Source organism: Protopterus annectens, chromosome 13.part0 (genome assembly GCF_019279795.1).
Source record: "Protopterus annectens isolate FY-2018-M chromosome 13.part0, PAN1.0, whole genome shotgun sequence".
In the NCBI taxonomy this organism is placed as follows: Eukaryota; Metazoa; Chordata; order Ceratodontiformes; family Protopteridae; genus Protopterus; species Protopterus annectens.
In genome coordinates, this window is record NC_056747.1 from 941,185,040 (window position 1) to 941,211,055 (window position 26,016).

Below are 26,016 nucleotides of genomic sequence, written 5' to 3' on the forward strand. Positions count from 1 at the left end.
AGAAATGGATACAGTGTGACAGCCGTTTGGAAATGGTTTGTTTGGAAATGGGCTTCCCCTCTGCCCCAGGGGCAAAACTGACAAGTAGTTTGTCTGTTTTTGTGAATGGTTTAGTACGGTCTAGATAGTATCTGAGTTGTCTATGCATGTCTAGGGAGTGTAGAATTCTTTCCTCCTTGTTTTGAGGGTTGGGAAAGAAGGTGGGTAGGTGAATGGCCTGGTTGAGGGTCACATCAGATACCACCTTGGGCACAAAGGCGGGGTTAGTCCTCAGGGAGACCCTGTCTGCATGGAAAATGATGAAGGGCTCAACAGCCATGAGAGCCTGAAGTTCTGATATCCTTCTGGCTGAGGTGATAGCTAGTAGGAAGGCAGTCTTCCAGGAGAGGAATTTCAATTCTGTAGAAGCAGCAAGTTCGAAAGGCGGTAAGGTCAGATTTTCTAGAACATAATTCAGGTCCCAGGGTGGCGTGAGAGGCCTTTTGGGAGGTCTGATATTAGAAGACCCTCTGAGGAATTGCTTAATCAAAGGATGAGAGAAGAGGGGTGGGTCTGAATCGTAATGGGCAGAAATGGCTGAGGCATGGATTTTAATAGAGGAGAAAGAGGCCACTCTTGAGCAACTCTGCTAGGTAATCCAAGATAAGAGGGATGGAAGGATGGGAGGTACTGGCCCCTTTGTACTGGCTCCAGGAGCAGAATCTCTTCCAATTCCCTGCGTATGATTTTCTGGTTCTGGGCCTTCTGGCCTCTGTGATGATGTCTAGGACCTGTTTGCTTAACAGGGACTCCTTGCTAGCCTTTAAGGTATAAGCCATGCTGAAAAGTTGAGAGTCTGTAAAGTCTGGGTGCAGTATATCCCTCCTCACCTGGGTCAAGAGGTCTGAGATCAGGGGAAGCTGCTTGGGGGGCTGTAAGGTCAGGCTGCGCAGTAAGGGGTACCAATGCTGTCTGGACCAATCTGGAGCAATGAAGATGGCCTTTGGTCTCACCTCCTTTATTTTGATCAGTCCCTTGGGAATAAGGGGCAGAGGAGGGAACCCATACACAAAGAGGGAGTTCCAGGGGAAGGTCAAGGCATCCACCCTTCCATGCTAGGAGGCGATACTCCCTGGTACAGAACTTTTGCAGCTGGTGGTTGAGGTGCGAGGCAGAGATCCACTTCCGGAGTTCCCCGCTCCTGAATAATTTGCAGAAGATTTCCCTGTGGCGATGCCATTCGTGGGGGTCCAGTAAGTTTCTGCTTAGGTGGTCTGCCAGGATGCTATTGACCCCTGGTAGATATTGGGTAATTAGGTGTAGACCCATGGAGGTGGCTGTAAGCCAGAGGCTCATGGCTAACCTGCACAGGGGGTAAGATTGGGTCCCCCCCTGTTTGTTGATATACCTCATTACTGTGGTGTTGTCTGTTTTTATAAGGAGAACCCCTGGCCTGAGATGGGGTTTGAAGGATGTCAGAGCCTTTTGCACTGACATCATTTCTTTCTGATTGAAGTCCAAGTGAAGTTACTGGGCATCTCAAAGACCTTGGGTGCACCTGCCTGCTAGGTGAGCGACCCAAGCAATGTCTGAGGCATCGGTGGTGATGGTCTGGCCGGAAGGGGGGAGGATGAACAGAAGACCCTTGTTCCTGGCACAGGCCTCTGCACACCAGAGAAACTTGGCCCTTATACATGGGATCAGAGGGAGAGCATCTCTAGGTACTGAGAGTGCTGGCACCAAAGGTTCTTTAAGTACCACTGAAGTTTTCTCATGTGAAGCCTGGCCAGAGGAATGAGAAGGATGCAAAATGCCATGTATCCCAGGGCTTGCAGGAACTTCCTCGCAGTGAGGCGACTTCCGGAAGCCAGTTGGGTAAAGTAGGGAGGCAGGAAGCTCTGCTTTTCTGGGGACAGGAAGGCCATTTGCGATGCTGTGTCTAGCACAGCTCCCAAGAAAATGATCTTCCTGGCGGGGTTTTGTTTTGATTTGTTCTCATTGATGGTGAACCCTAGGGAAGTTAGGAGGGATTTGACAGAGAAGATCCTGGAGCAGCTTTTCTTTGCACTCTGCCTAAATAAGGCAGTCGTCCAGGTAAGGGTAAATCTGTATACTTGTCTGTCTCCAGAATGCTATGGCTGGGGCCAAGCATTTGGTGAATACTCTGGGAGCAGTAGATAAGCCAAAGGGTAGCGCAGAAAACTGAAAGTGTTGTGAGCATACACTGAAGCGCAGGAATTTTGTGCACGACTCCCTGATGGGGATATGGACGTAGGCATCTTCTAGGACTAGGATCACTAGCCAGGCATTTTTTTGCTAGCATAGGCAGCAGCTGCTGCAAAGTTAGCATTTTCAATCTGGAGACCACCAGAGAGGTGTTCAGAATAGATAGATCCAGGATGGGACTCCAAGTGCCCTCTTCTTTGGGAACAAGGAATAGTCTGGAATAAAAGCCTTTGCCTGTTTGATCTGAGGAGACAGGTTTTACTGCCCCCTGTGATATAATAGTTTGGACCAGTTTCAGTGCCTCTGCCCACTGATTTGGAAGTAAGTCTGGGTACCCACTTGGAATTGGGAGTTCACTGAAAGAGAATTTGTATCTCTGAGAAATGATCTTTAAGACCCATTGGTCCTTTGTTACAGAAAGCCAATTGTCTTTGAAGAGGGAGAGCCTTCCTCCTAGCTTTTGGTGAGTGAAGGGAGGGCAGAGGGGGGAGTGGGAGTCACTCTGTTTGTCATAAAAAGTTGGCTTAGAACTCCCTGCCTTAGAGACAAATGAGGTCCATTGTTTGATTCTCTGCTGGCCTGTGATAGGAGCCTGGAGGGTCTGTCCCTGCGGGGCTTACCTTGGCCCTGTCTGCTAAGTGCAGGGAAGGCCCAGTGCTTAGTGGGAAAGTTTCTGCTGAATCTGGGAGGTTGAACTTGAAAGAAATATTTTACTGTTTGCACAGATTTTGCTTTGTCTTCCATCTTTTTAAGCACCTCTTCTGCTTTTTTCCCCAAACAAGAGCTCCTTATCTTTGGGTGCATCAATAAGTTTAGACTTGACATGATCAGGGAGAGGTTGTTCCTTCAGCCAAGCATGTCTCCTAATAACAGATCCCGTCACTGCTCCCCTGCTAAGAGGCTTCTAGGGTATCATATCCACATTGTAATGAGTGTCTGGCCATTTGACAAGCTGAGTACAGTAAATCTGCTAACTCTTTTGAACTGGCACAGTCAGGAAAGGTAGCAATCTTCTGTTTTAATTGTTCCAAAGTGTGTTGTTGATATTTTAACATATGGAACTGACAATTGAGTGCTCTAATAGCTAAGGTTGCAGAGGTGTATACTTTTTTTACCCCAGCTGTCCAGAGCTCTGGAGTCCTTGTCAGAAGGAAGAGGATTCTTGTCAGAAAGTACAGTTGTGTACACCTACCATAAATGTAGAAGTTCGAGGGTATTCACTGTTGCAGTCCTTACTTATGGGTTATCCGGCCCCTGGTAGCCTTCAATCGGCCAGAGTACAAAAGGTAAAGGGATATGCCGTCGGCTGTATAGGACGTCAATATCCTTGAAACAAAAGTAGGCAGCCAACATCACTTCCTCAGTCTTTCTCGCCACAAATGTCAGGAGCCCCCAAAAATACAAGGCTTAGATAAATATCCATAATCCTTGGTAAAATAAACCAAATAAAGCCTGCACCTTAGGAAAGGAGAGCAGAATAACAACAAAACAGGTGAAAGGAGGGAGGGAAACCAGGACTGCAACAGTGAATACACTCGAACATCTACATTTATGGTAGGTGTACACAACTGTACTATGTTCATCATGTTTCACTGTTGCAGTTCTTACTTATAGGTTGATTACCAAAGCCCAGAGGAGAGGGAGGAGGTACCACTCCAATCAAGGATTGGAGAGAATGCCCTGCAGAACAGCAGTGGCAAACCCTGTCCTGGATTTAGAAAACAAGGGCAAATTATAGTGCTTTGTAAAAGTGTGCACAGAAGACCAAGTGGCAGCCTCCAAAATGTCCTTAGTAGGGACACCCCTTAAAAAGGCTGCAGAAGTGGAGGCTGTTCATAGGTTCATAGATTAGTACTAAGCTGACTGCCCTTGCGAGCCATTTTAAGCCTAGCCATTTATCCCTTGTGAGACTCAAACCCCTCACCTTGTGTTTGTAAGGCAAACACCTTAACCATTAGGCCACCCTCCCAACCCCAGTTATTACCCCAGAACTACTCTGTTCTAGTAGAGTGAGTCCTCACTCCCTGAGGAGGAACCTTGCCATGAAAGGAATAACAGAAATTAATACACTGTGCAATCCACTTAGAAATGGTTTGCTTAGAAATTGCTTTACCCTGAGCTCCAGGAGCAAAGCTGACCAATAGTTGACCTGATTTCCAAAGATCCTTAGCCCTATCCAGGAAGAACCTGAACTGTCTATGTACATTAAGAGAATGCAGGATCCTTTCCCCTCTATTTTGAGGATTAGGAAAGAAGGTAGGAGGGTGAATTAACTGGTTAAGAGTCAAGCTAGAAACCACCTTCGGCATAAAAGAAGAACTGGTCCCCAGGAAGACCCGATCTGCATGGAAGATGAGAAAAGGCTCCACAGCCGTCAACGCCTGCAGTTCTGAAACTCTCCTTGCTGAAGATATAGCCAAGAGGAATGCAATTTTCCAAGAGAGAAACTTAAGTTTGCAGTGGCAGCTGGCTCAAAAGGAGGAAGAGTGAGCTTCTCCGAGACAAATGTAAAGTCCCAGGCTGAAGTAGGAGCCCTTCTGGGAGGTTTTAAGTTGCTAGCACCTCTGAGAAACATTTTCATCAGGGGATGAGAAAAATTGAGCTGCTCAAAGGAACAGTAAGCAGAAATAGCTGAAGCATGGATCTTGATAGAATAAAAAGAAGCAATTCAGCCAAATATTCCAGGATTAGAGGAAGGGTAGGCTGAGAAGAAGATTTCCCTTTATTTTGCATCCAATAAGAGAATCTTTCCCATTTGCCAGCGTAGGACTTCCTAGTGCTAGGTCTCCTGGCCTCATGAAGTACGCCAACCACCTCCTGGGAAAGAGAAGAAGTAGAGTGATTCATACAATGAGCCATGCTGCCAAATGAAGAGTCTGAAGATGAGGATGACGGAATTTTCCCCCTTCCTGAACCAACAGATCTGGGTTCAGTGTAAGATGCCACGGGGAAAATTGGGAGAGACTGCGAAGCAGAGGGTACCAATGCTGCCTGGGCCAGTCTGGAGCTATGAGAATGGTCCTTGGTCTTTCGTCCCTGATCTTCAACAATACTCTGGGAAGAAGAGGGAAAGCATAAACTGAAAGTAGAGACCAAAAGAAAGACAGAGTATCTACTTTCCAGGCTTTGCTGTGATGCTGTCTGGTGCTGTAAAAGACTGTTCTGTTCAGCTGCTACTCGTGAGGATCCAGGGTTTGTCTGCTCAACTGGTCTGCCAAAACATCGAGTCTCCCTGGAAGAAACTGAGCTAGAAGATGTAGGCCCAATGATGCTCTGCATGCGCAGGCGCTAAGAATGAGTCTCTCCCTGTTTGTTGATGTACCACATGACTGTGGTGTTGTCTTGTTCTTACCAGCAGAGTTCCAGGAGAAAGAAGATGCTTGAAGGCCAGTAAGGCCTGGTGAACTGCAATTAACTCCTTCAGGTTTATGTGCAAGTGCATCTGCTGGGCATTTCAACAACCCTGTACGCACCTGCCATCCAAGTGAGCTCCCCAGTCGTAGTCCAATGAGTCTGTGGTCAAGACTTGACTTGCAGGAGGTTGACAGAAAGGCATGCCTTTGATTTGCAAACAGGCTGTTGCCCACCACAGAAACTCCCTCTGTAGACAAGGAATCAGAGGAATTATTACATCCAGGTCCTGAGTGCGTTGACACCAAAGATTCTTGAGGTACCATTGCAATTTCTTCATATGCAGTCTTGCACATGGAATCATGAGAATACAAGAGGCCATGAATCCCAGAGCTTGCAGATATTTCCTTGCATGGAGGTGGGACAGGCCTGCCAAGTCCTTGAAGTAAGCTTAGAGAGTTGTCTGCTTCTCCTGGGTGAGATATATCATCTGGGCGGCTGTGTTCAGACTCACTCCCAGGAATGTTATCTCTTTGGTTGGTACCATTTTCGACTTTTGCTCGTTGAATGTGTAACCCAGGGAAGAGAGAAGAGTCTTTACAAATTCCAAATCCTTTAACAGCTGCTCCCGAGACTTTACTTGAATTAGGCAGTCATCCAAGTAAGGATAAATCTGGATTTTCTTCTGCCTGCAAAAGGCAATGACTGGAGCCAGGCACTTTGTAAAAACTCTGGGAGCAGCAGATAAGCCAAAGGGCAGCGCAGAGAATTGGTAATGTTGCTTGTCCACTCTGAAGCGAAGGAACTGCCTGCAACTTTCCCTGATAGGGATGTGCAGATAAGCTTCTTTGAGATTTAAAGTTACTAGCTATGAGTCCTTTTCCAACATTGGTAGCAACTGATGAAGGGTGAGCATTTTGAACTTTGGAATCACCAGAAGAGAGTTCAGAATGCATAGATCTAGTATAGGCTGCCAGGTGCCTTCTTTTTTTGGCACTAAGAAAAGTCTGGAATAGAAGCCTTGGCCTACCTGCTGAGCAGGGACTGATTCTATTGCCCCCACATGCAACAGAGACAAAACTTTTTCCACTTCTGCCCTTTGATTTATGTCCGGGAATCCTTTATGTGTGGGAAGGTGTGGAAAGAAAAGTGTCTTAAGGATACAGTTCTGAGTACCCACTTGTCGTCTGTGATGGTGGCCCAAACCTTTGCAAAAATGGCCAACCTTCCCCCCAAAGGAAACTCCCGGCAAGCAGGAACAGGTAGAAGTTGGATACAGTCATTTAGAATGCTTGTATCGAGATGTGGGCTTAGAACTTCCCGATTTAGATGTAGAAGCATGCCATTGTTTGGTCCTTTGAGGGGTAGCCCCCCGACCCCTAGCAGATTTGTAACCTCTGGTCCTAGAATGGTTCTGTCTGCTAACATCAGGAAACATCCAACTCTTAAGGGTAGTTCCTGCTAAAACGAGGAGGTTGAAGTTGTAGAAAGTCTTTTTGCATGGACTTGGCTTTATCCTCCACCTTCTTGAGCACCTCTCCTCTGCTTTACTACCAAAAAGGGCATTTTTGTGTAAAGGTACATCCAAAAGCTTTGCCTTGACAGGCTCTAAATGGGGCTGATCCCTAAGCCAAGCATGCCTCCTGATAACAGATCCAGTAGCTGCAGCCCTACAGGAAGCTTCAAGAGCATCACAACCACAGTGTAAAGAATGCTTGTTGACCAGACTGGCAGAACTTAGCAAGTCCTGCATAGCTTTGTTCTCCGCCAAGAAGGGCACATTTGAAATGTTTGACTTAATAGCCTCCAAAATATGCTGCTGATACTTGAGCATATGAAAGAGACAGTTAATAGACCTAACAGCAAGGGAGGCAGAAGAATAAACCTTCTTTCCCCACCTGTCTAGATTCCTAGCTTCTTTATCAGAAGGAACAGGATTACTGGAAACAGTAGACTTAACCCCTTTATGCCCCCGAGAAATAACTTTTGGGTCAGCCAGAGGATTGCGGTAAAGAAACAATTGAGAATCGGGAACCCTATAATACCGGTCAGGTTTCCTGAGAGCAGGAGGAACAGAGTTGGGGGCCAAGGAACTTTCCAGAAAAACATCATCCACCACCTCCAACACAGGGGGAATAGCCAAAGGCTTGTGTTGAGGCAAATCCACAAATTTTCTGATCCTTTTCTTAGACTGACAACATTCTTGACCTTCCCATTTAAAATGTTCCCTAAGAGTATTCAAAGTATCACCAAAAGAAAAATCAACTGGAGGGGAATCAGAAGGAATGGATTCCTCTGCATCAGAATCCACAAAAAGAGAAAAAGCCTGAGAAGCCACCTCTTCATCAGCAGAAAGGCTAGAAGTCTCAGTGCCAGAAAAGGACAAAGCTTCTGGAAGCGGCCCCTGCTTCTTTTGGAAGGAGGAGGCCGAGAACCCTTAATAAGAGTCAAAAGATCATTAGCCATTCTAACCATCTGAGACTGAGTGGAATGAGGAGCAACTGGAGCCTGACTCTTCACAGGCTTGCGACTAGAGGATTTACTTGATAGTCGAAAGGACTCAGGAGGCTTGGCCACCGAGGATGTTGTCAGTATGCGCCTGCTGTCGGAATGAAAAACCGAGGCCTCAGAAACCGGAGCCTGCTTTGTCCCAGGCTGAAGGTCCAAAGACAAAATAGAAGCTGGAGGCATGGAGGACTCAGAAACGGTCTCACCGGAGGCCTGAGCTGGTAATTCTGCGGACTTCAGGGGCTGCAAAGGCGCCTCACTGACTACCGCTGAACTGACGACCAACCCGACATCATCGAAAGATTTGACTCTCTGAGGCCTGTCTCGGTCTTTGCCCTTGCACTTCTTAGGAATATCCGATGCCTGAAGACTAGTGGATGCCATACTGACAAACTTGGGTCAAACTCCAAAGTGCTTAGCCAAGGGTTTAATCTGATGACGAATAGTATGTGGATTAAAGGAAGCACAGAGATTACAATTAGGAATGTCATGCTCAAGGCCTAAACAAATAATGCAGTAAGAGTGAAAATCACTGTGGAGAATCTGCTTTCCACAGGTAAGACAATTATTAACTTTTTCTGACATTCGTTAGGCAAGGAAAAAGAGGATCCCCAATGGGGTACTTAGTTGTAGAAGACTTCCACTTTTCGTAGTCGGAAATCAAAAAACTGACGGCCGACTGACACTCTTGCAAAAAAGCTTCTGCTTCGGGCTCCACGGCAAAGAAGACTGAGGAAGTAACATCGGCTGCCTTCTTTTGTATCAAGGATACTAACGTCCTAAACAGCCGACGGCAGCTGACGTCATATTCCTTTACCTTTGGTACTCGGGCCAATCGAGGGCTACTGGGGGCCAGATAATCCAAAAGTAAGGACTGCAACAGTGAAACACGATGCACATCTAGTCTTAGCTCCTTTAGGTCCCTGTGTAATGACCTTGAACTGCAGCAGGATTTTTGTACAGGTATTTGTGAGAATCCAGTACTCTGTAGCACGTCAGGTTTACTGGGAGTATAAGGGAGGGCACCAGGGGCTAAGCTAGATTCATGGAAAACATCATCCACTACTTTTAAAATAGGGGGGATGGCCAGGGGTCTGTGCTGGTGCAAGTCCAGAAACTGTCTTTCTGAGATTCCCATTGGAAATGTTCCCTGAGGGAGTGAAGGGTTTCACCAAAGGAAAGGTTCTCTGGAGGGATGCAGAAGGGATGGATTCCTCTGCATTTGAATCCTCATAAGCAGTTATGAGGTGCTATTCCTCTTCAAACCTGAATAATCAGATTCCTCAGAATTCTGTTCTGTCATAATTTCTGGAGGAGGGTGTGTTTTCCTTTAGAAGAAGTAGCCTGACTACCCCGGATAAGGGAGATGAGATCCTCTGCCATTTTAAGTATTTGTGTTTGGGGTGGTGGAGCAGAATCAAGACGGTGGCTAGAAGCAGATTTCCTAGGAGTGGCCTGGCTTCTAGGCCTAAAAGAATCCATCGGTCTGAGAGAAATGGTAGTCAGAGGCAAAGATGTTGGTTTTTGTCTAGAATCGTTAGTGTGAAAGTCCTCCTTGGAAGACAGTGCCTGCGTCGCGGCTCCGGACACAAACAAGGCAGAGACAGCCAAAGACTTGGAAGATGAAAAAGATTTCTACAGCATACCAGACTCCGAAAGGGTCATGGTAGAGGCCTGCATAGATATTGAATCGGGCATCAGGGGCTGAAAAAGTGCCTCACTAAATTCTGGAGAAATGATTACCTGCTTAGCATTAGCGTCGTCAACTTAGCCTCGTGTGGTCCGTCTCTATCTTTATCTCTATGTTTTTTCAGAATGTCCACAGATTGTTGGCTGACAGACGCCATATTGGAATGCAAAGACGGAACACGAAAATAACTGTCTACAAAAACAGCTCTATGGCGAATGGTTCTCGCATTAAAGAGGGCAGTGAACCGGCAACGGGGGGCGTTGTGGTCTGGGCCTAAACAAGTGACGCTGCAAGAATGGAATTCTGTGTGTGGGATCTGCTTTCCACAGACGAGACAATTGTTAACATTTTTGGACATCGGTTAGTGCAAGAAAAAAGGATCCCCAACGGGATACTTAGCTTTAGACGTTTTCAGCTGAAATTCAACTTCTGGTAGCAACCGACCGGCACTCGTGCAAATTGCTAAGGCAAGAAAAGACTGATGTAATGATGTCGGCTACCTTGTTTTATAGCACTGACGACATGATGTCAGACTACAGGTGACGTCAGCCGACAGAAAAAAAACAATGACTCTGGTATTCGGGCCAGCCAAGGGCTACCACAGCAGGGATAACCCACAGGTGATGACTGCAACAGTGAAACATGAAGAACATCCTTTATTAACCATATTTACACATGGCATATTTTCTTGTTTAATTTTTATTCATTTGTATAGCTTACAAATTTAGATACTGATGTGTCTTTTCATGCTTATAGTGTTTTTATTAAGGGCCTCAGTGCAAATGCCCTAGGCTAGACAGATCTTCCTGGTTAACAAAACCAATAACTAAAACTGCAGAAAAGAAACTCGTCATGCCACCATGTCCAAAGCTTCAGATTCCTTATCAGGCAATAAGGAGGAAAGGTGCCAAGTTCTTATGGTCTCTGGAATCTATGCAGGACTAAAAGACACTATGCCAGTTTCTGCTCTGGTGTGTTTGGTCCAGCCATTACTGGTTCTTTCTGGAGTTTACAGAGTACATTCACATTCTAAGGAGCAGAGGGAGCAGAATCTGGGGGTTGCAGGCTACAATCCTTGGTGATAGTGACCCAGGGTTCCTGGTTTCAAATGTACCGGTTTGGCAACTTCTGCCAGTTCACAACAGATTTCATGAACCTGACAGTCTCCCATAAAGGAAGGGCTGCAACTGAGAGATGTTTAACAGGTGGGGATGTGACATAAGTTTTGTCTGTTTAAAGGCATTACAATCCTTGAGATACACTTTAAAGAATGAAAAAGACTGTGGTAGAAGATACTTTCCTTTCAAGAGACAGAGTTCCAAGGCTCAAGGCAGGACAAGTTGGAGATTTAACCTGGTCATGGCAGGTCAGTATGTCACTTACTACTGGCATGAAACTGCATTCCTTATGGATACACTTCCATATCAATGAGGACAAATCCCAAGAAACATCAAACAGCCTATAGGCAGAGTTCCAAGACTCAAGGCAGGACAAGTTGGAGATTCAACCTGGTCATGGCAGGTCAGTATGTCACTTACTACTGGTATGAAACTGCATTCCTTATGGATACACTTCCATATCAATGAGGACAAGTCCCAAGAAACATCAAACAGCCTATACACATTCAAGATATGTGTTGTCCTTGTGGACTTGCATAAAGTCTCTACAATTCTAGCCTGCAAACCACCCCCAACTTAGAATGGAGTAGGCCAGAGAAGAGTCTTCTATTATGAATTTGACTATCAAGCACTTCCTGGGAGGTTCAGTAAATCACTCCAAATGAATTATGCCATATGGCTGGATGCAATCATGCTTAATACATCTGAACGAAGGATGGTCAATGCCGATACTCAGAGACAATCAGACCTGTAAGGTGGTTGTTGGAGTATGCCTGTTGTGCTCTAATTTGCGTTTGTTAATAGGTGTGTACATACGTAAGAGCATTGTGTGTGAAGTCCTTAATGGAGGGAGGATGCATGACTTGCAAGGAAAGGCAGGAAAAGAAATGGGAAAAGCCAAATACTGAACACTGTGAAAAAGTGCATCTAGGACACTTCCTGCATTTTATAGTAGAATGCATACAAACCTCATTGCAAATGTTCATAGGTTCATACTAGGCTATCTGCCCTAGGGCATTTATAAGCCTAGCCAGAGTGTGTTTGGCTTTCGCCACCCATTTTAAATTAATTTTGCTATGCCCTTTTTCGAGGTTAGTATACTGTGCCTCTGTCTAACAGTGACACAGAAGTGATACCCGGGGTAAACCTACGATCACCCATCCACAGATCAAGATTCCTCTTGAAGAGAGTCAATGAGGGACTCTGCCTAACCTGGAGTGGGATTTTATTCCCGAGTGAAGGGAGCCTCTGGGTTATGAATCTGTCCCTCCAGCATGTACTATTTCTTTCAGTGCTGAGGATCAAGTCTCTCGAGCGCGTAGCTCGATGGGATTTGGATTTTCTGAGGTGCAGCATGTCCATTAATTCCGGGTTGGACATGGCTTTATACGTCAGGCACAGATCGCCTCTGAGCAGGCGGTATGCCACTGAGTAGCACTGGAGTTTCTTTAACCGGGCAGCATATGGCATCTGTTTGAGCCCTTTGATCCTCTTGGTGAGGTACTTTTGGGGTCTTTCCAGTTGCTGCAGGTGTCTGGTAAGGTACATCCCAAAAGGGGCATTGTACTCAATTACGGGCCTGATGAGGGACGAGTAAAGAGGCACGATGACCTCCCCCTGATCTAGATGTGAATCCCTTCATGATTAGGTGGGCTATATAAAATGTTTTTCTAACCACTTTGGCCACGTGGTTGTCAAATGAGAGATTGCTATCAACTTGGGTTCCAGGTCCCTAATTACTTCTGTACTTAATGGATTACCACCTATGTGGTAATGTGTGGGCACTTTGTTTTTGCCAAAGGGGATGACTATACACTTTTTGGCGTTTAGCTTGAGGCCATGGCTCTGGCACCAGTTGTCTGTTTCTATGAGGCCCTTTTGGAGGATGCTTGTGTTGGCTGGAGAGTCGATTATGGCGCACAGTTTGCAGTCATCTGCGAACTTGGTCATCCATAGTCCTTCCATGTTGGCCTGTACCTCCGAGAAATATATACCAAACAAGAGAGGTCCCAGGACTGAGCCTTGTGGGACGCCACTTGTAACTGGTTTGGAGTCTGACATGGCTCCAGCAATTCTAACCATGTGGGTTCTGTCCTTGAGCCAGTTTGCAACCCATCTAGTGACATAGGGGTTTATATTTAAGCTGGTGAGCTTATCTATAATGCCCGAGTGGGGTATTGTATCGAAGGCTTTTGCGTGGTCCAGGTAGGTTGTGTGGACCACCTTCCCCTTGTCAATGGCCTTGGTGACTGTTTCAAAGAAATCGACCAGGTTTAAGAGGCAGGATCTACCCCTAACAAAGCCGAACTGGGTAGGATCCAGTGTCTGTAGGTCCCCAATATCTTTATTTATGAGGTCCATGATGATCCTTTCCATAGCTTTGCAGACCAAGCTAGTCAGGCTTATGGGGCGATAGTTTCCAGGATCCGTTGAGGCACCATCTTTGTGGAGGGGGACCACTGTTGCTGTACGCCACTCTTTGGGTACATATCCTGTACTAAGGCTGAGACTGAACAGTAGTTTTATGTTTGGGTTTAGCTCTTCTTGGAGTTCATGTACGACGCAGCCCAGGACACCGTCTGGTCCCATTGATGCTGTGTTTTTTGCTTTGGAGAGGGCGGCTCTTACCTGAGCATCTGAGATGTCAGGGGGGCAGCACTCTGCTGGGATAGATATTTGCCCTTTTGGTGGGGAGGGGGGTTGCGCTGAACCTGTCAGCTAGGATGTTGGCAATGTCTGTGGGTTCGGTGTATTTTTTGTCATTTTGGACTAATTCTGAGCATATCTGGGAATTCCCACCCAGGTTCCTAACATAACTAAAGAAAGCCTTGTGATTATCCTTAGTGTCCTGTGCAATTTTTCTCTCAAAGCTGGCCTTAGACGATTTTATGAGTGCCCGTAGTTTTTTGCTAATACTGATCAGAGATGCCTTCCCTTTTTGGGATTTTGCTCTACCATGTAGTAGCTTTCTCCTTCTATTGTATAGTTTTGTTTATGGCTGGGGTCCACCAGACAGGACGTCTGCCTTTGGAGGACTGGGTCTTGGTTTTATTTGGGATTGCATGATCCATGCATTTCTGAAGGTGTTCATAGAATGCGTTTATAAAGGATTCTGCGGTCTGGGCCGTATTTTCCACAGGCCCGGGGGCTTTGAAGGATTCCACCTCGGTTTTGAGGAGTGTGAAATTTGCTTTAGAGATGTTTTTCACTGTGGTCTTCTGGGCAGGGGGTGGGATCGGGATGTGAATATCCAGTGATATTAGTTTATGGTCTGATCTTACCAGTGAGGGATACACTTCTGGTCTGGAGCACAGAGTCCCCATGTTGGTGATGATCAGGTCCAGTATGTTTTCCCCTCTTGTGGGAGTAGTAACAAGTTGTTCCATAGCATTTGAGTTTATAAATTCTAGGAACCTTTGGGTTAGGGTGTTGGAGCTAGAGTAATGCTCCCAGTCTATGTTTGGGTAGTTGAAGTCGCCCAATATAATGGTGTTTGGAGAGACCTTCATATTTTCCAGTGTTCTCAGGCAGGCCGAGTGGGGTTCCTGGGAGGGTGGTCTGTAGCAGGCTATAAACTGGAAGGCAGTTTTACCCACTGTTAGTTGCACATGGATAGTCTCTGATGCTTTGTGCTGTGCCACCAACCTGGAGGTGTGGGTAACTTTGACGAATATTGATACTCCCCCTCCTTTTGTGGTTCAGTCCAAGTTTTGGGGCCGAAAAGCATGGTATGAGGTATAACCTGGTAGTGCTGGGGTGCTCTCGGGAGCCTTGAACCAGGTTTCTGTTACTGCACAGATATCGATGTTCTCCATGCTAAGGAGAGTTTTGAGTGCGTGCATCTTGAGGTTTAGACTTCTGGCGTTGAGTAGCATTACTCTTAGTTTCTTATCCCTTGTGATACCTATGGAGGTGGGTTTGTCTTTTGAGCCTTGCCTAAAAAAGGCACTATGGGGGTAGCAAGAGCCTTTGCCAATATCCGAAAGCCCAGGGGTGACAGGGTGCAAGCCGTCCCTAGCGAAGCATCGTGGCTTGTCAAGCATGTCATCCCAGGCTGACAGGCATTGGATCCCCTTTGAATGACACCAATACTTAAGCCAGTTGTTGAAATTGATCATCTTGTTTTCATATTGTGGCATCATTCTTGGTGAGGGTAAGATGCTACGCAAGGTCAGGGTCATACCGGCCTGGGCTACATGCTCAGAGAGCTCCTCTATATCTCTTTTCATGTAGTCCAGGGAGGTACGTCTCAGGTCATTCACACCAGCATGGACAATGACTAAGTCATATTTGTACTTGCCTTGGAGTGACCTGAGTGCTTGTGTTATGTGGCGGATCCTAGCGCCAGACAGGCAGCTCACCGTGACCTTCTCCTTGTTCAGCCTGGTGAGCGGGACGTCAGTGTGCCTGACGATAGAGTCACCAATTACAAGTGTATCAGGTGTGTTGTTTAGCCTTAAGGGCTGTGACTGTTCAGCACACTGGCTTTGTGAGCTATGTGTTGCACGTGTTTTGTTTTGGGGTAGCGGTTGCTTGGGTGTCTGCTTTGGAGGTCTCTGCTGCTTAGGCAGATTTTTATTTAGAGCCTTCGAGTATGTTTGTGTGTGCTTATGTGCTTGGTTTGCTGTCATGGTAGGTCTATTTGGGCTTCAGACCAGTTGTTTTACATTAGGAAGGTTTGTGGCCTGCACTGTGGTGGATATGTATACATTTAAAGTTCTGTAGGTTTTTAAAACACTGCCCACCCACTAGCTACATAATAATCTTGCTGAATGATTCAAAAGGCAATAAAGACTCCCTTTAAAATAAAAAAGCCGTTTAGTTCTCACTTAGAATTTGGAATTAGCACTTTCATCTGTTTAACAGGACTTCTTCAGATTCAATTAAAGCAAGATGGCCAACTTCCTTTTATAGTTTCTATAACCAGGAAATGCCTTCTCTTTGTGTGTTTCAGTGCAGGATACCCTCTGACAGGGGTTTACTTTAGTTCTTGAAAGCAGAAAATGGCAAATGGCAGCTCAGAATGGAATACACAATCACATTTCATCACACCAATTCAAAATGGAATATAGAATCACATTTCATTTGGATAACGGGATACCTGCATTTGATGTAGTAACATACACTAACCTTTATTTTTCTTCTCCAGGGACTGTGGACTTACCTCATTTTCTGGAATAATGACAACCCATACTTCATGCACCATGTCCATCCAGCCAGCTTCTAAAAGGACAGCTGCATCCATCACGCACACAGACTTCCCTGCAACATGATCAATAACATTACATTTTCAAGCATGGACAGCAAGCAAAGGTATCATTAATGAAATTATATTCAGATCTGCTATTATAGCTACAATGGACTTAATATGCTACTCCTGAAATTGCATATACTATCATGTGTTTATATATGGTTATCAGCTTGCACGCACAAACATGCACAGGCCAAATATAAAAAGCATGCTTTTGCTGCCATTCCTAATCCATTTCTTTTAAGGGGCCCTCATTTTTTTTCTGCTCAAACCCTCATTTCAGTGTCATTCTTGCAGCCATTTTTGGAACCCTGTTACCCCCACTTCACCAATTAGTGGGGCAACTGTAAGCTGGTTCTTTATGTCATACAGTATCGTTTTCAAGGGGGGTTACAAAATCAACTTTAGCACACTGGCAAAGTCCTTCAAATGATATTTCCCTCATTATGATAACCAAAAAGGACAGAATGATGTGGTTTGCCAATCGAATGAGCTGTCATCATACAGATAAACAGCATCCACATATTTTGATCCTGTAAATACATTGAAAGAAGGTAACTTTCTTGGAGCTCAAACAGTATGGCATGATAAACACTGACAGCAACACCAACAGTGTAATTACTGCAAGGGGGTGCTTGAAAAGGACACTCCATGCAGAGCAGAGTAGGTAAGCACTGACTTCAGAAGCAACAGAACTGTTACACTGGCTGTTTAAAAATGGTTGAAAGGAAAAAACTCTGACAGGTAAGAGATGCTTAGGAGAAGCAAGTAAGGTAGCAATCATGACAGAAACAGGCACAGCAGTATTTTGCACAAGAAATAAAATACAGCACAACGGATGCAGCAAAACAGTGAACCAGAGTTAGAAGGGGTGCTCCAGTAGAGAGGGCTCAAGAACATAAGGAGCCTGGCATGAATGGCAACAGTGCAAGCACCTACTTCAGAGATATTAGGAAAGGTGTTGCTAAAAGGCAGCTTTCTCCAGGGTGAGGTAATCACTGACTGCACATGTAGGAATGCTTGATCTGATGCAGAAGGAAAGGTAGTGCTGTGGCCACAACAACAATAAAGCCATTTTCCCTGTCTTGAAATGGATATGCTATGGGGCACACTCAGAAATCTTACCAATGACCTAATCTACTACAACAAAGAGGAGAAAAGAAACCTGGAGGGCAATGAGTAGCTGCTGACAGCTGTAGGAGATAAGGTTTGAAACAGCAAGAAAACATATGGATATCATTAACTGTAAAACAGGAACAAGCTGCATTTTAGAAGTAATAATAGGTGGCAAAGCCAAGACAGAAGTAATAATTTAAAACATAACATTTCAAACTAAACTGGGGAGGAAATGAAAGAAAAGAAACAAAATTCTGGCTATACAAGCAAGATGAGAGAAAGTTAGATATAAGAATGTGCTAATTAGCCATGTGCTCTCTCTCTGGAACCACCTCCAAGAAGGTATTTACATGGCCAACTACTTCATGAAATTGCTTGGCCATGTAGATCAGCACAGCCATTATTGCCACATTGCAATACTGAACATGGCCAATATGTCATGTTCAATGGTCTGCCACGAATGTGGTGGGGGAACCAGTACACCATCAGGGATTACTCTTAAAGTGTCACACTGGCACCAATGAAAGTATGGGGATTGGGGGGGGGGGGGAGTTGGGAGGGATACACTAGACTATCAGAAAATATTCTTAAAGTGTTGTAACAGCACTGCCAGCACAACAGTAATTAGGGTGGGGGAACCAGTAGACAACAGGAATTACGGTGATCAAAGTGCCGTAACAGCACCAAAAGTATCATGGGGATCTGGGGTGGGGGGGATTCACTAGCCACCAGTGCATACTAGATAAGTGCCAAACTGGAACTTCAATTACTACAGGGGAGGGGGGACCACGGGAGCGCAGACAGCTTAAAGACTTTAGTGCGTGTGTATTTGTGTTGTGTATACTTGTGTGTGGAAGAGTGTCTAAGGGTGAGAATGTCACTGCTTACATGAGAAGCAGATCAGTAAGTCTTGACAGTACATGTGATTCAGAGACATGAAATTAGCCAATAAAGAGTTCTTACCTTCTCACAGCTAATGTTTCTGAATTCCAAATGGCCACATTGTGGGAGAAGGGCAGCACTTTAATGAATCCCTGGGTCAGTTCCACTTGTTATTCTGTACACGGCTACTGCACAGTATTTACAAAACAGTAATAATCTTTACTAAGTTGTCATTATTTCCCTCCTGGAGAAGTTTAAGGGGACGAAAGTGCTTAATAAATCGTACTTTTAGTGGTCCTAACCTCTATGCCATCCTTTTGTTTGCTGTTTTCCCTCCTGGGTATGGACATTTTTTGTTACTGGAATTATGTCTGCCCCTACCCCTTTTACCCACACAGACACGCACTTAATTTGCACTCAAATGCAATGAACTACAATAGGTGAAAATAAAGTTGCGTGTTTTTTTGCATGGAATTACCAGCTTGTGCACTCTGCAACTGAGGTAGTAATGATCTACAAACCTCACAAATCTGCTGGGCATTGTCTGTACTCTTACAAGGTTGCTAAGGCATGGAACTCTTTACCCCTATCCATCAGGTCTAAACCCTTCCTCCCATCTTTCAAAACCACTCTGAAAGACTTCCTAGATAAAATTTGGCACTGTTCTTGCTCAAAACAAGGATAAACTATATCCCTAAATATGATCAAGTACCTTTTCTTTCCTTATCCCTCCTTACTCCCCCTTCTTCACTTACTTCCTTACTGATATCCGTCTTCCCTGACTTTCTTTCACTATACCACAAGCCTGTTTTTCCCCTCACTTCATATTGCAATTCCTATTTGTATTACACTAACTTAGGATGTACCTAACAAGACATCTGCAACTGGAGAGGCCTCAAAACTACCTCACAAAGAGGATAGCGAACTGCAAACAGTTGCCCTATGCCATGAGACTAAAAAAACTCAGACTGTACTCGGTCGCATACCGACTAGTCACAGAGGTGATCTCTGTCTGACATACAAGGCTATGTCAAACCCCGAATTGCTAGAAATGCTCCACCTAAGGAAAACCCAATCCACCAGAGCTACTCGCTCAAGGGACGCAAACCTGACATCAACAATAAACAGGACTTGTTGGAGGGACAGATTCGTGTCCCAGAGACTCCCCTTGCTCTGGAATAAGGTCCCCATAAATGTGAGGCAGAGCTCCTCATTAGCGCTCTTCAAGAGGAATCGTGATGAGTGGATGGGAAATAGGAAATTCACCCCGGGAATCACTTCGGTGGTCCTGCTAGACAGGCGCAGGAAACTAAACCACTTAGGAGGGAAGCGTAAGCAAAACATTTTTTTTGGCTAGGCTTAATTACGCCCTAGGGCCAATAGCCTAGTACCTACCTATGAACCTTTAATTTCTCTACAAAATGGTCTAAACTTTTTCTAAATTTTAAATGACTGCCATATAACTTGTGTCAATTCTTAACCAATATTTTATATTATGTATAATTTGTTATAATTATTTAAACTGCAGATGTTTTTGTTTTATTTTTGAAGATTGCAAAATTATTGCTCTTAAAATATTTTGTAATAATTTGGTGCTCTTCTCCCCAGGCCTCCACTGAAAATAGGGTTCTACCCAGTTAGACTTTCTCAGTAATCAAATGTCAACAGATAAATAAATAAATCTAAGAATGCGTCTTTGCTAAGCTTTCACTACATCAGTAGTAAGAATCTGATATAATGCTCTCTCCAGAGTATGGATTTGTTTTTAATCACTGGAATTATGACCCTCCCCCACAATATTTACTGGTATGCAGTGAAGTACACTCTGCAACTGAGGGTGAAGACATCATTCTGACAAAGTTGCTATGCTATTTCAAATAGATACAGACATATCACCCAATATTGCTAAGCACACTCAGAAAAAAGGGATATTTTCTTTCATTGTAGATGGTACAGCATAAATATAATACATGTTTTACTTGTGATGACAGGTATGCCCATATTTCAGATTTTGCTGTCTGTTTTTAATTATTAGGTCATGCAATATTGCAGCAAAAGCCATCGAGGTCTTATTCTGAAAACTTCATAAACCTATCTTGATGAAACTGACACGTTTTCATTTGAAGTCAGGGTCAAATTCAAGTCAGAATGACCTCTTGAAATCGACAAATGGAACATCTGCAAAATGGTTTAGTGCAAACAAAATTGTGAAAGTACAGATTTTTTTTCTTCAGTTACAAAAAAAAAAAAAAAAAGTTATCTACAGCGCTAAAATGCTCTTGTGATATCAGGCCTAAAAGAGTATGGCTTTCTGTATAAATGAGATCTTTTTATTCTTTTTATATGTTGTCATAAAAATCACATTAGTTTCTTAAATGAGACATGCCTTGGGGGGGCAGGAGGCCAACCTAAGTGTGCTCGACAGACAATATTGATTGTAACATTTGCAGACATTTTCATGAATAAATGTTGAACTATGCTGGAGACCAAGACATTTACATACAAACAGCTGAAATAGCCAGCCAACAATAGTCAGTTGTCAAGGGGCAGTTTTCTGGAAAATGATCAGCTGTAGAAGGGATAACTAAAGATTTTGACTGCCTGTTTCTTCCTACTTTAATTATGCCACTATGGTGCCTGCACCCATGGTTTAAAGGGGTAAAGCCCGGAGTATAATAGTCCAGACAATCAGAGTCTGATTAGTGGCTCAGGTGTTTAACTATGCAGGCAGGGAAGATGGGTGTGTCCATCCTGGGGAAAGACATGTACTTGAATGCATGTCGAGGTTGATCCCTAGCAAAGGCTGGGGAAACAGCAGTACATTACCTTCAGGGTAGCAGGGCAGTGGCTGTGTCATACAGGGGTGCAGCATTCCCAATGCATGTCTTTCCTTGAGGTGTGAATGAGTGTGCACAGGATGCTGGGAACACAAGCACAGGCACAAAACACTACTCGACAGCAGTACGCTGCTGTCCCGTGGTGCCTCAATCTCATCAGAAAGTAAATGCTGGATACTGAAATAATTAATACAAAACAATCATCACTTTATAAAACAAACAGTGACACCACTATGTAAAGCATAAAGCATTACTGACATCTGAAATGCATACATATTCCCAGATAATTACATAATATAAAACAACTAACAAAAAGGCAGACTACAGAAAACAGCAGAATGCCTTATAGCAGATCCCACCACAAATACGTAAATTATCATAAATTTCAAATTAAACTTTAGGTTAAAGGCAAAGTGTATATTTTAAAACTCAAAGTGGGCCATCTAATAAAGCAAATAAAAGTAGAGCGGAATTAAAACCGAGGAGACCCACTCAAAAAAAAAAATTACAGCAACAGATGAGGGAGAGTAATAAAGTAGGATAGACGCAAAGTAGACAGACCACAAAACATTTAAAATGATAACAGAACCAAGCAATTCACAAGCTTAAGCTACTAGCTAGTTCAAACAGGCATTAAGCATCACTCTTCATAAAACATGCAGTTATTCTTATCCAGGATGTAGGTCCTAAGATGATCTTTAATAGTGTAACTGTTAAAACTCTCTTAAGGAAAACAAAGTCACTACACAGATTTGGGAGGCAGACAAACAGCCCTATTACCACCCAGCAGAAACTACAGTCTTTCTAATAGATTTGTGGGATCTATAGAGAAGTAAAGAACAACAGCCTGGAGGCATATACACTGTGCATAACAAAGTCAGCTCTGTAAAACTGCATACAAGTATGTATACTTAAATGTCCAGGATTTTGTAGGAATCCCTAGAATTGCAACTTGTTGCTTAGTTATGTATCAGGCTATCCTCAGTTTCTGTTTTCACTCAGGCAGTACAGCATCAGCCCAATCAAAACACACACACACACACACACACACACACACACACACACACACACACACAGACACACACAGACACACACAGACACACACACCTTCCTCCCTCTCTCTATATATATACTCCTTTATGCCCTTTATGTCATGCAAGAGAGTGTGCTAATGTCAAGCCACGTCTATGGGTATGAGAAAGAATGCCCAAGAACTGACATGCTGTGTGGTGCAAGTCTGACTAGAGAAGAAAAATGTAATCTCTTGAGGAAAACATCCGACATGGGCAGCATTTTTTTTTACCAAATGGTCAGTTACATTTACCAAATCAAGAATACGGAGTGAATCATTTTCGCTTTAGATAAAGTTTGCAACAAAAAGGCAGGGTATACTATATGTGTCCTGTGAGTGACAGAAACGGGTAAAACAGTGATGCAATGCAGTTCTTGAAACACAGATGCACATCTATCGATCTATTTTTCAGAATCTGATTCTAAATCATTTACACATATAAATCTGGCTTCATTCTTTTCTGATAACTACTTTAGATATACTGTAGCTTACCAGTATGTCTGTATCCCAAATGATATGGATATTCTACAAAAGAGCTTTACAGAAACAGATGCTTGGTGCCAGAGCCATGGGCTCAAGCTCAGTGCCAAGAAATGTATAGTTATCCCCTTTGGGAAAAAACATGTACCCGTAAATTACCACATAGGTGGCAGTACACTAAATACCAAAAGTGTGATAAAAGACTTAGGGACACAGTTGGACAGTGGTCTCACCTTCGATAACCATATTGCCACAACAGTCAGGAAATCCTTCTATGTGGCACACCTCATCACTAAGGGCTTTTCATCCAGAAAAAAAGAGGTCATTGTCCCACTGTACTCATCCCTCATTAGACCTATTATAGAATACAATGCCCCGTTTGGTATGTACCTCTCAAGACATCTGTAACAACTGGAAAGACCGCAGAAATACCTCACTAAAAGAATCATAGGCCTAAAGCACATGTCCTATGCTGACCATTTAAAAAAACTCCACCTATACTCTGTCGCATATCGTCTACTCAGAGGCAATCTCTGCTTAACATACAAGGCCATGTCAAACCCTGAGCTGCTGGACATGCTACAATTAAAGAAATCCCAATCTCTCAGAAACACACACTCCAGGGATCTAAACCTTGTCATCACAATGAACAAAACATGCTGGAGGGATAGGTTCCTGACCCAGAGACTCCCCAAACTCTGGAACAGACTGCCCATACATGTCAAGAAGAGCGCCTCTTTGACCCTCTTCAAAAGAAACCTTGACGATTGGATGGGAGATAGGAAGTTCACCCCAGGGATCACGTCAGTCGCCCTGCTAGACAGGGGTCCAGGGAAGTAAATACTGCGGGAAGAAATAGCCAGGGAATTGTTATAGCTAGGCTTGTATAGGCCCTAGGGCCAATAACCTAGTACCAACCTATGAAGCTATGCATATATTATTGCACTGTATACAAAAAGAATAGTTGTGTAAAATCTTACCATAACCATAGATGTCCTCTTCCATGTTGCAGTATTCTTAGTGTGGGATTCTCCACCTCAGGCAACCCGAACTTCGGCTCCTATAAAAAAGCTTTGCATGGGACATCACATGTTGGGCCATAAACCAGGGGCCTTAAATGTCACGTCTGCATGCACAGATCGCAGAACTGACTACCCAGTTGGACAGTATAGTAAGAAGAGCCAAATGATGTCCACCAGAAGTGTGGGATAGGTTGGGGAAGGAATACTGCAACATGGAAGAGGACATTTATGGTTATGGTAAGATTTTACACAACTATTCTATGTCCTATTCCCATGTTGCAGTATTCTTAGTGTGGGAGTGTACCACAGCTTAAGGAGGAGGAAGAGTTGAGGTAGAGGTAGCTGATTCCAGAAATCCCTGCAGGATTGCCCTTGCAAACCCTGCTCTGGAGATGTGGTCCAATTTGTAATGTCTGGTAAAGGTGTATATAGTGGACCAGGTGGCCGGCTCCAGGATGGAGGCTGTGCCAGGCCTTTGAAGAAGGCTTTGGATGATGCTATGGCCCTAGTAGATTGTGTTCTCAGCCCCCCCCCCCAGAGGTAGGTCCCTGCCATGTAAGGAGTAGCAGAAGTAGATAGTTTTTCTGATCCAGCAGGGGATGCTTTGCTTGGTGACTGTCTTGCCCAGTGCCCTGGGATGAAAGGATACAAAGAGTTGATTGGATATTCTGATGGACATAGTTTTGTCCAAGTAAAACCTTAGTTGCCTTTGCACATCCAGGGAATGGAGTATTTTCTCACTTTCATTAGTTAGAGAGGGGAAGAAGGTGGGCAGGTGAATGGACTGATTTAAGGAGTGTTTGTTGACCACTTTGGGCATTTAAGAGGGTTGGTACGCAGGATCACCCTGTCTTTGTGGAAAATGGTGTAGAGGGGAAAAGCCATGAGTGCCTGTAACTCAGACACCCTTCTAGCTAAAGTAAGGGCTACCAGCAAGACTATTTTCCATGTGGACATTTGAAGTGTTGCAGAACTGGCTGGTTCGAATGGGGCCAGTGTGAGCTTTTCTAGGATGAAGTCAGGTCCCAAGGCGGTGTAACGGGTTTCCTTGATGGCTTGATGTGCAAGACCCCTTTCAGGAACAATTTAAAATCTAGTCTGGAGAGTAAAGGAGGGTCTATGGGTAAGCAGGCAGAGAGAGCGGATGGGTGGACTTTAACTGAGGAGTATGAAAGTCCTGCCTTGAGAAGTTTGCACACATAAGACCAGACACTCACTAGAAAGGGATCTCTATGTATTTGGAGACACCATCTGGAGAATTATCTCCATGTGGTAGGTTTCCATGCCTCCCTCAGGACCGAATGCACGTTCTCAGAGTAGTGATGTCCGAAGGGAATTAAAAGTTTATCACCCAGAGTGTTAGACATAGCATCTGTAGGTGAGGGTGGATGAGTGTTCCCTTCTGCTGTGTGAGTAGGTCCACCTTGTGGAGTAACTTGTGGTGAATGCCCTTGGCGATGGATAGTAGTAGGGGGAACCAATGCTGCCCTGGCCAGTAGGAAGTCACCAGCAAGATTTTTGGCATGTCCTTCCTGATTTTCAGGAGGACCTTTTGAATGAGAGGGATGGTAGGAAAGGCATATAGAAACCGCCCCTTCCATGAAATGCTGAAGGTGTCCACTCTCCAAGCTAGTGGGGAGTGGTTCTTGGTACAAAACTTTTTCAACTGTCTGTTCTGGGGGGAGGCAAACAAATCTACTTGAGGTGTGCCCTAATGGTGGACAATGTCTATTGTTTTTGGAGGCTAGGTCCCAAATCTGGATTGCTAGCCTGCATAGGAGGTAGGGCTTGCCCCCCCCCCCAAGTTTGTTGATGTACCACATGACTGTGGTAGCCTGTGATGATTTTAAGGGGACCTGGCTGTAGGATGGGAAGAAAGGCCTTCAGTGCCAAAGGGACTGTAGTCACCTCCCTTACACTAATGTGTTTTTTTTGTAGGGATGGCTGCCAGCTTTCTTGCACCTTGAGGACCTTCATGGTAGCCCTCCAGCCCAGGTCTGATGTGCCTGTATACATGTGCTGAGCTGGTGTGGGGAGGTAGAGTGGAAGGCCTGGGTTTGCTTGAATTTGATGGATCCACCAACTTAATTCTGCCTTTAGGCAGGGTAGGAAGGGAATCTGGAACTCTAAAGGGTGGTTGTGTTGGGACCACACATTCTTTAGATACCACTGCAGCTTCCTCATATGCATCCTGGCTAAGGGTTGCATAGTTGGTGGACTTGGATCAGGTCCTGGAAGTTGCGTGCTAGGAAAGCTACTTTGTTCTGAGGAAGGAATACCTTCATTAGGTCTGTTCTGATCCTGCACCTGAGAAAAATGCTGTCCTTTTGTAGTGTTAGGGATGATTTGGGTAGACTGAGGGTGAACTCCAGATTTTGCGGTAGGGACATGACAAACTGCAGATTTTTTTAGGGTGTCGTCTTTTTCTGCAAGGATGAGGATATCGTCTAGGTAGGAATAGATTTGAATGCCTTAGGTCCTGCA

At 44.5% G+C, this 26,016-nt stretch overlaps 1 protein-coding gene across 1 annotated transcript in view; it reads right to left on the reverse strand.

Annotated features, from left to right (window-relative positions):
* Positions 1-26,016, reverse strand: part of COASY (Coenzyme A synthase) — a 570,022-nt gene that overhangs the window by 91,206 nt on the left and 452,800 nt on the right. The window contains exon 8 of the mRNA XM_044054708.1: positions 16,037-16,134. Within this exon, the coding sequence (XP_043910643.1) occupies positions 16,037-16,134 (98 nt within the window). The remainder of the gene's footprint in view (positions 1-16,036; positions 16,135-26,016) is intronic.